Below are 10,491 nucleotides of genomic sequence, written 5' to 3' on the forward strand. Positions count from 1 at the left end.
ATTATAACTAAACAAGATTCTGTTCAAAATAATATGCCCTTAGCAAAGGGTAAAACCGCTATAGAACCAAATTTTTAATAATGTTCAGATTATGGTAATGTAATATAATGCTCATTTAAGCACGAAATCAATACTTTCGCAAATAATGAACAAAAATTACTATTGTTGTTGCGGGACTTAAACTATAAAGGCAGATAGGGATCGCGAAAGAAAACAGTCATGTTAAACCTCATAAACAAATTTGTATGCCGGTATACTCTGATTTTTAATTTACTCATGCAGTCCTTATTCAATTTGCTTCTAGCTAAATTTAGAATTTTTTGCCAATTCCAATTGAGCTTCGTAAGCGTTACTTGCACATTAATGAACTGCCAATTGTGCGCTGTTCACTGCTCACTACTCCTTCAATTGAGTTTTACTTTGGTTCTCGCGATTTTTTTGTTCATTCTTATTTTATCCTTTTTTGCCTTCACTCTAATTGAATTGTTCGCCGGTGCAATTTAATTTCTGCGCAAAGGCAAAAACAAAACATGCATTCTGGGGGAAAAAGGGTAAGAACGACGGTAGGGAAGTGGGAACCGGTTCGCAGACTGATTGCAAGGTCAAAGGGGGGAAAGGGGAGGAGTGGGGGCGTGGCAGGGGTATTTGCGGATGCACAAGTAACAAGTGTTTTTGGGCTGCCGGCAAAAAGGAAGCGGCAACGAAAAAAAAAAACGTGAAAGGTAACAGATGCGTGAATGGATCACCCCAACCAGATAAAACAGTGGAGTACAAAAAGTTTTTGAGTGGGGTTTTTTTTGACAATGGGTGATTATGTTGTTGTTTGTATGATTTTAAAACTTTGCAAACACGTTAATACATAAACTTTTTTAAAGGAATTAAAGTTCTGAACTAATAGTTTTGCAGTGAGTATGTATTCTAACATATGTGTGTAAAACATGATATTATCCGAACACTTAAAAATCTGAAAATACATATATAGTTATTTTGAGTATCCCCTTTAAAGTTATCTTCTGAAATTATTAAAAAAGCATTTCAAAACAAACTGCAAGAACGGTATGCATGTATGTATACATGAAGGTATGTATAATATTTTAGAATGGCCATAAATGTTTATTTTAATTAACGTAAACACTGCGATTGCTCTCCCCGTCGAAGTCGTAAGTCTTCTCACATCACAGCCACCGCCTTGCTCCCCATTCTCATGACGTTCTCGTACACCAGCTGGGAAAAATAGTAGAAAGTTGTATAAATGTTTAATGCAAAAATGTTTTAAAGATAAGAATTTGAAAAATGATATAATACTTTTGCTCTTATTACAAAGAAACAAAATAACAACAAATAACAAAATAAGATAATTTATAAATACATATAAATAAAATAGCTGGTAATTAAGATCATTAACGCCACCTATTAATCACCAAAGTGTACTAAAGATCCGAGAGAATTATTAATATGTTCTTTCACATTTTTCTTTATTGGAACTACAAATTTTTCCGTTGGTGTAAGCGAAGGGTTTAGAAAACGAAGACGATCGCATAAAAAAGAAACAGCAGTGCGAAACAAAACAAAAAAGTGAGACCCGAAAGAAGAGGCTAATTGAAGAGATCGAAGACGGAGAACGCCGGAGAACGAATGGCATCGCATCCAATCGAAATCGGATCGTTGCCGGGAAAGCAGCGCACTTAAGAAGCGGAAAAACACGAAAATATATACTCAGTGCGCACCGCCGATATCGAGCGTGAATAAACGACATTGACATTCAAGCGGGCGCGCTAATTGATCGGAAAACCAACCCCTCATCGGTCGGGTCAAGTGCCCTCAATTGGAAGTGTCAGGTGGGGCAGCATGGGGCATTTGGTGCCGCCGCTGATTCTGCTGCTGTTCATCGGTGCTCTGTGGCCGGTTTTCGCCAGAACCGATTACCAAACAGCCTGCGAGTCGCTGGAGATCAATGAGATCGAGGATCTCCGGAAGCTGCAGAACTGCACCCACGTCGAGGGTCACGTTCGATTGGCCTACTTGGACTTCGCAGCCGGAAACTACAGCGCCGATTTACTGGCCAGCAATGTCACCGAGATCAGTGACTACCTGATGGTCTATCGCTGCATTGGACTGCTCAGTCTGCAGTTGATATTTCCCCGACTGCGGATCATCCGCGGCCACAGCCTGCTCTTCGATCAGTACTCCCTGGTGGTCTACGACAACCGTAATCTCAGGGAACTCGGTTTCGTGGAGCTGCTGCGTATCCAGAAGGGCTCAATTCGCGTCGAATCGAATCCGCTGTTGTGCTTCGTGGAGACCGTGGACTGGGTGTACCTCATGGGCAACGCCACTCAGCAGCACTATTCCCTCAGGGTAAGCCAAATATTTGGTTCAGAAAAATTACAAAACAAGTCAATTATTCTAATTAACTTTATAAAGTTTCGATTTAAATGTATCCTAAAGAGATATATTTAAAATCCTATAGAAATTTCTAGGGAAGCGAATTTAATTTTTTAAATGGATATTATTAATTGATTTTCTAACATTTTTGATTTACTCTTTTATTTTTAGCACAATAGACCGCAGAGTCTATGTCCTTTGTGTGGCGGACCAAACGCGGACTTTGAATTCCTCAGCAACTCTTCTGATCATTGCTGGAACCTAAACTCCACCCAACTTCGTCCTCAGCCTCCCCGCATGAACGATTGTCCCGAGGCCTGTGGTCGTAGTGGATGCGACAATGCAGGAAAGTGCTGCGATCACAGCTGCGTGACGGGATGCTCTTTGCAGAACTGCTCTCTATGCGCAAATTACCAAGGAAAATATGGTTGTGTGAATCAGTGCATTGCCAGCTACGAAATCAACAAGAGGAAGTGCATCGGCTACAGGGAGTGCCGGGATCTGGGAAGGATTCCCTTGATTCACGGCTATCAGTGTGTGAAAAAGTGTCCCGGAAATCAGAAGGAATTCCTGGACGCCAAGGGCATGATCCACTGTCAGGTGGAGTGTAAGGGGGATTTCCATGTGAAGAGTGCAGCGGATTTGGATGTCCTGCAGGATTGTATAACCATTAATGGATCCTTAACTATCGAATTGGAAAACATAAAGGGTAAGCTCTTAAATTTACTAATAATTCGAGTATTTTTATAAATATGTTTGAATATATTGTAGAAAAAATAGTAGAAGCTTTGGAAAACGCTTTGGTTAGTGTTACTTCGATCACTGGCTATCTGAAAGTTATTAACTCTGCGCAGCTGGTGTCGCTAACATTTCTGCAGAACTTAGATGCCATACGAGGAGATAAACTGGTAGAAAACAAGTAAGGAACTTTATTAATCTTTTTAAATTTTGTAAATAATTTTTTTTATTACGATATCAAATTTATCTTTTAGATATGCCCTCTACGTAGTCAACAATTACCACTTGGAACACATCTGGCCACAGAATCACCAGGTGATCATTCAGCGCGGCATGCTCTTCTTTCACTTGAATCCCCGGTTGTGCTACGAGAAAATCCACCAGTTGCAGAGCTCCCTGAAAAGCGGAGAGAGTATTTCAGTGGCGGATGTATCGCCAAATTCGAACGGCGAACGCGTGATTTGTGGCGAGGCAGTGCGGTCCCTCAATGCCACCGTGGAGGATTTAAATTCCACCGCTGTGCGCATTATCCTGGACTACATGGACTGGGAGGGCATGGAGACCCTGATAGGATATTCGTTTTACTACAAGGAAGCCCCGCTGCAGAACGTGACTATGTACGATGGTCGGCATGGTTGCGGTCATGACAAGTGGGTGAGCACTTCCCCCAATTCGGATTTGATCTAAAGCTTGTTTTTCCCTTTTTATTCAGCTGGCTCATGGATGTTGCCCCCACCAAGAGTCGGCGGCATTTGATAACCAAACTGAAGCCCTACACACAGTATGCGTATTTCGTGAAGACCCTCACGCGAACTGATTACCATATGCAGATGGATGCCTACTCCAAAATCGGTTACTTCCAAACGCTGCCAGATAGACCCAGTCCAGTGGTTCGGATTCGTGGCAGCTCGGAGATCAGTTCCCAGATTGTGAGTATATAAATAAAAGAAGAAGGAAGCTGCAAGTTATTCTTGTTTGGTTTTGACGTTTATTTAAATGCATTGAAGCTTCTGCACTGGTGGCCACCGATTCGTCCGAATGGAGTCATTAAAAACTACTACGTGAGCTACGAAAAGTACAATGTCACCAAGGAGAAGAAGGACAAGAACTACTTGACCTCATTGGCTTCGAATGCTAAGGACTCGGATTGCGAGTGCATAGATGTGCAGCCCTACTACTCGGGTCCTCAGCCGGATGATGAGGATTACTATAACAAGGACCAAATCACCTACGACGATGCGCTGCCCAATCTTATTTATGTTTCGTAAGTAAAAGAATTTAAATAATTGTTACTTAATAATTCATATCAACTTAAATTGCTCCATTTATAGACGTAATCACGACTACCGACGAAAGGAGTTCGAAAAAGTGAGAGACTACGAGCATCTGTTGAGCATCAAGAAGCAGGAGGATCCTACCACTCCGGCTCCACCCACTCCCCCGCCCACAAATGACACCCTCGAAAAAGAGAAACTAGCCGCTAAAACATATGACGAATTCCGCCTGAAGAGCGAGGAGAGGCAGAGGGATCTGCAGGATCAGAATAAGGAGAAATACAACATCCGCCACGCCATGCCAAGATGCCAGAATTCGCATGCCTCGGTGGTGCAGCAAGTGGAGGATAAGTGCGTCGTAGAGGAGGTTCCAAATGGAGAGGCTTTGCCCGGGGATCGGCACATCCACCACCTTTCCCAGCTGGAACCGGACACCTTTTACCGGATCACAGTACGAGCCTGTGTCGAGGGCGTGGTCAACGGATGTTCCACTCCGGCGGATGCCATAATCAAGACTACAACCCTCCGGATGGAGCGATTCATAAAGGGATTTTAGTGGTCGAAGTTTCGATCAAACCGTTTTGTATTAGCTTACAAGTCATTAATTCTGAGCCTATATTACAGCAGATAGTAGTACATAGTGAGAACTTGACGATGCAGGTGGAACTACCCATTTCCGTTGAGATATAATTTTGTAAGCATTTTTTTATTCTTTTGAAATATCTGATTTGACTTTCCTTAAACACGGAACTTTTTACATTTGACAAAAAAGGATTGCTTTTCCTATTAGTTTTTAATTTTATTGTGACCTTTTATGACTCATTTATTTCTATACTTTTATTTCATTTTATTTTTGAAAAAGAATTATTATACACTTATTAATTAAAGCGGTCTTTATATTTTTGTGTTTAGGTTTTAGTTCCCATATCTCTTAATTCAATTCATTGAAATTAAAATTCCGCATTGTTTGCTCGTAATTTGAATCCAATTGTATGAGGTGTTAAGATTTATTCCCGTTGTTATGTGGGCTCTACACAATATTTTAACCTTAATACACCTAGCAATGTATTGTTAATGTGTAAATGCCGAACAAATCCTCGACAAGCGACATAATGTTTTCATCAATCCATGCTAATTTGGCTTATCAGCTCGTCGGGGTTAGCGGGATGTGTGCGTAGACCCGGAACCCGAAACCACTCGAAAACCAAATCCCGCACTGACAGCAGTGATTTTTGAGATTTTCAACTTGGTTCGGAAAGCGGTTACCTTGTTTGAAATTGGCTAAGGCTTAAGCCTAGGCCAAACTAAGAGCAGTCGGCAGCCTGAAACTGGCAGCGCATGCCACTTAATATGCAAATATGCCGCAAAAGAGCTTTAAACTTTAAAACACTGACAAAAACTAGAAGTAATCCCCCCGAAAACTGAAAGGTAAAGGGCCAAGTCGAGACGACGCTGCTTTCGAGTGGAGGAGTCAACTCGAGTACGTGTCATGTGTCGCCTTGTTTGTGGCCAACTTTTCGGCGCAGCTGGGAAAGTTCCATGAGAACGTGTCCCACTCAATGGGGGAAAGCGGTTCGTGATTGACGTAGGACCGAAGGGCCAGGGGTATAGTAAGAGGGGGAAGTGGAGGAGGAGGTGCTCATAGTGCCTGCAGAGGAAAAGGATTTCAATTCTGCCGCTGACACTGACGCGCAATTTAACTACCTTAGACGACGAGGCGAGGTCGCGAGCAAAGTACTTCAAGGGTTTACCTTTCGACTATCCCTCTTCTCCCTCTTGAAGTGCACAGAAAAAAATTCATTTATATATAAAAAATAAACAGAAAACATAAACGAATATTATAAGGTATTTAAAGTGAAGTTGAAACCCAAAACAACCAAATTTCAAATGGAAACATATATTTATCAAATATAAATCTAGCTCTTTAAAAGATGATATTTATTAATAAGTTTCCAATTAAGGCTTAATATTTCTTTCAGTGAACTAGTTACCTGCTGTCTAACCTCATTCATTTTACTGAGAATATGACAAGCTTTGAACAACTAATCTCCTATTCAATATTTGATGTAGCCCATTTAAATCAACTGGCTAGACTTAAAGCGAAATGTGAGTCAACTGAAAACCACTTATCCCGTATCCTTTAGCGTCAACCTTAGGTGCCATCCTGTTGGTCCTCGGGGAGAAAAGGGGAGACGTAGGTGGTATATGTGTGTGTGTGTTTTGGAGCTTATCCTAAACCAATTGTATTTCAATATTTCACTGTCTCCCCTTTGCCTTTACTGTTGCGCCATTTTTCGCGTTGCTTCCGTTGCCGTAGTTGCAGTTGTAGTTGCAATCGTAGTTGTAGTTGCAGTTGTAGTTGTGCTGGTAGCCGTAGTCCTTGCCGTGTAGCCTCGTTATCCTTGCACTCGTTTGTTATCTATGCACTTGCCAGGCCAAGCACTTTGGGTGCGGTTCGGCGATGTCAGTGCGTCGTCAGTTCCGCCGTCCCTCAGTCCGTCCCTTTGTCCCTTCGTCAGTCAGTCAGTCGGACAATAAAACTGAGTGCATCGAGCAGTGTTGTCTAGAGAAAGAAGAATAAGCTAAAGGATTATAGATATGGATAATAAAAATCATGCGGCACATTTATATAAAATACAACTAATTTTAATTATTTCTTTAAAGATAAAACATAAATATTTTTGTATAATTTTTTTTTTAAATTGTTTTATTGTTTTTAGATAGTCGTTCTTCACTTGAATACCAAATCACTTCACTTAAACAATGAAAAAAGTACTGATACTTTAAGGTTAAATAGAGTCTCTGTTAAATGGCCCAAAAAACGCTAGGATGGCATTTCTACCTTTCCGTGTGTGAGCACTTCAATTGTCCTTGCTCCGACTGGAGAAACGAAAGTGTCGGAATCACCTTCACCATCGACGCATTAAACTCTGCGTTTTCAGATTTAGTCCGGGCCGGTCTGTAACTCTTGGGTTAGTGCGTTCAGTCTGGGAAATGTAATGGTAATGGTGTGTAATAGTTCGGTTCGAAGGCAATGATATATAGATATATATATAGACTACACACCTTCGCCTTGTAAAGTTGGGCGAGTGTGTGCCTATGGTTGTGCCATAAATCTTTCTACCAACTAGGAGAAATCTATTTACGAAAGATAAGGTAGTTCGAGGCAAAGGTGTTAGAAAAACTGAGTTTATGTTGGATGATATTATGTAGAATATGCAATTTAATTTGTTTGGAAAAAATCAGAAATAAAAGAAAAAACTTTAAATATATTCCACTAAACTCTAGTAAGTTAAATTCGCTCTACACAAAAACGACAAACAATTGCAAAAGCATTCAATCCGAGACAGGCGAAAAGGTCAAGTCATTTTACTGTAACATATTTGAAACCTTTTGATAATCCACAACCTACTTGGACCCTCTTTCCGCCCTCGAACACAACTGTACCCCATCTTCGGGTCAGCAGTTCGTCAGCTTGGAAATGCACGACTCGCACACACAATTGTCCTTTTCAATGACCATTGCCATTGCTTTGTTATCCTGTCGTTTTGTCTGGCTTTAGTCACATTACAAATCCAATTGCCAATGCGAGATAAATGCTCTCGGATAATATGAACTGGCATGTGTGGGAAACGGTCACTTAGTCCACAAGGACATGCTCTAAGTGACAGTCGGAGAGAAAGTGCGAAGCGTGGGGAGAAAGGGAGGGTGGCAGGGGGATTGGATGCAGCTGATTTTAATTTTAGTTAAATCAAAATGTGCTGAGGCAGGAGCCAAGTTTATTGGCCAGGAGCAGTGCGAGCACTCAAAGGACTTCCGTCCGACACGTTCTCATTTCGTTGGATCCTATGCGTTTGCGCGTCCTTTTCTCTCTTTCACTGTAAAAAATTGATAAAGTTAAGAAATAATTAAATATTTTTGTAATCATGAAATTTTAGAAAGCTTTATTAAAGTATTATTATTTTCATTCAAAACAAAAATGAGCTTTTATTTAGCAGTGTATTTCTATCTATAGAAGGAAAAAGGCAAAGAGGCTCAGGCTTTGCGTGGCTTTTTGGCCAGAAGGTCTGACATGTGCTTGGTCTGCTTGGGTTTCATAAATAATGCAAAGCGCTGAAAATAGTTTATACCCGGACCCAAAAAGTTTTCCATGGGCAGTGTTCTATTAAAAGTCAAGCATGAAACCAATCAGATAGTTAGTTTTTCACTTAATTGTTCTTGGAATTATTTAGTCCCAGGAAGGATTTGTCAATTGGTTGTGAATAATTTACCACACCGTTGACTTCACGACCCGAGTTGGCTAGTGTGTGTGACATAAGTGAAATCAATTTGTCGATTTTTTTCGGGTCATTATTTACTATTTTCTGTGGATAGGCATGCAATATACCACAGGTCCTTTCGCCATTCCCCTCCATCTAACAATGAACAGTCATTGCTCCAGTTAGTGCGCTAAACGATTTCGTGGAATGGGTCATGACAAGTGGAAAATTATGAGTGGGAAATCGCAGGCCCACTGCCCTAATTGATTGGATGGATTTTCTCTTGACAAGGAACGGATCGAGTGAAGGTACGTCTAGACCTATTGAATAATTTACTTCATATCTTATTAATGCAATTTGATAAATGCTTATTAAAGGGGGAGGCTAAAAATGTGATTTATGTATGTATTTAAGCCTGAAACACATTTTTATTTTGTTTGATTATTTAAAAATACTGAGAGATATAACTTCATTTTCCCTTCCCAACATTGACATAATTCAAAGAGTTCAGTCGAAGATCTTGAGAACTATCACCGGGGCACCGTGGTACGTTCGCAACGAAAACATACACCGCGACTTAAACATCCTACCAGTCAAAGAAGTGATCGCTGAACAGAAGGCAAAGTACTTAACCAAGCTATCGGTGCACCCTAACCACCTGGCGAGAGGTCTAACAAGGTTGAGCAACCAATCACGTCTTCGTCGCAACGACTTACCCACCCAGCGAACGACCTGAGGGACGCGCAACCAGAATGCAGTCTTAGTATACTGTTAGTTAAATTTTAATGTTAAGATTCGCCAACTTATTGTTAGTCTCAAAATTAAGAGTAGATTCAATAAATAAAAGCAAAGCTAAAAAAAAAAAAAAAAAAAAAATTTTCCCTTTAACTAGCATACCAAACCTGTCAGTCATATTTTTTCCTCTTTTTCAACAGAAATACCCGCAACGCATATTGTTTTTTCTTTTTTTTTCATTTTCAAATTAGCGAGGAAGGGAAAACCATTGCAAAAACTTTGCTTTGTCTACCACGCGTTCAATATTGAAAATTACACCTTAATTAAGTGCTATGAACGCATTGAAAATGTCAATAAACCGCTTAGACCAAAAACCAATATCCTTTCGCACTTGTCGCAGTTTTCCACCCGCCTCCTCCCCAACTCCCTTTTTCCACCTGTGTTTGTGTTTGTCTGCAAATTTGAACAAAAAGCAATTCAATTGTTGCTGCGGCGCCATATTTGTCAGTCATTTGCGAAGGTTTCTATCCCGCCCACTCGCACAGCCCCTCCCACTCACCCTTCCGCCCACTTGGGTGGCTTTTTGTTCCATTTCCGTTATGGCAGGACGCATTCATTTTGGCGTCATCAAGGTTGCATGATGCGATGGCAAAACGTGTCATCGGCACAACGATTCGTTCCGCCTGACAGTTGACAACTCCATCAAAAAGGTAAACTGATGGCCCAAAAGGGGGTTTTGGGTGGATTTGAGGGGGGAGGCAGAACAGAGGATCCTCCATTGAAGCTTCTCTATAAAATGTCATTTAATGCAGCTGTACGTGTCGCAGGCAGTACAGTACATTTTTTTTAGGAATATACCGATATCGATAAGCTAATGACGCGTAAAGAGTTTGCAGATTTGAATCATTTGCTATTTTTTTGCTCAAATGTATCAGTTGTTGTTGGAATTTATTGGGCTTGCATCAGTTTAGATTGTAATGCATCCTTAAAACAAAATATTTCTAAGAATACTTGTTAGCTGTAATTAATCACCTAGTATAAATCACTACATGTTGTACTTTTCCTGTTTATCACGGAGTGAGTAAGAAGTGTTTAGCTAT

The 10,491-nt window shown here is 40.7% G+C and overlaps 1 protein-coding gene across 1 annotated transcript; it reads left to right on the top strand.

The window, feature by feature from the left end:
• The first annotated feature begins 1,607 nt into the window (after positions 1-1,607).
• On the top strand, positions 1,608-5,361 carry LOC108098963 (insulin-like receptor). The gene is made up of 7 exons (XM_017202175.2): positions 1,608-2,358; positions 2,557-3,094; positions 3,157-3,304; positions 3,378-3,773; positions 3,836-4,052; positions 4,131-4,387; positions 4,455-5,361. Exons 1-7 carry the CDS (start codon positions 1,849-1,851, stop codon positions 4,951-4,953), a joined length of 2,565 nt encoding a protein of 854 aa, XP_017057664.1. The 5' UTR covers positions 1,608-1,848; the 3' UTR covers positions 4,954-5,361.
• The last annotated feature ends 5,130 nt before the right edge of the window (positions 5,362-10,491 follow it).

The sequence above is a fragment of the Drosophila ficusphila genome, unplaced genomic scaffold (assembly GCF_018152265.1).
Source record: "Drosophila ficusphila isolate 14025-0441.05 unplaced genomic scaffold, ASM1815226v1 contig_791, whole genome shotgun sequence".
In the NCBI taxonomy this organism is placed as follows: domain Eukaryota; kingdom Metazoa; phylum Arthropoda; class Insecta; order Diptera; family Drosophilidae; genus Drosophila; species Drosophila ficusphila.

Bases quoted from the DNA above. Each gene is read 5' to 3' on its own strand.
- LOC108098963 (XM_017202175.2), top strand. From the start codon at position 1,849: ATGGGGCATTTGGTGCCGCCGCTGATTCTGCTGCTGTTCATCGGTGCT. The intron at 3,305-3,377 runs GTAAGGAACTTT...TTTATCTTTTAG, and splicing joins GATAAACTGGTAGAAAACAA to ATATGCCCTCTACGTAGTCA. The intron at 4,388-4,454 runs GTAAGTAAAAGA...CTCCATTTATAG, and splicing joins CCCAATCTTATTTATGTTTC to ACGTAATCACGACTACCGAC.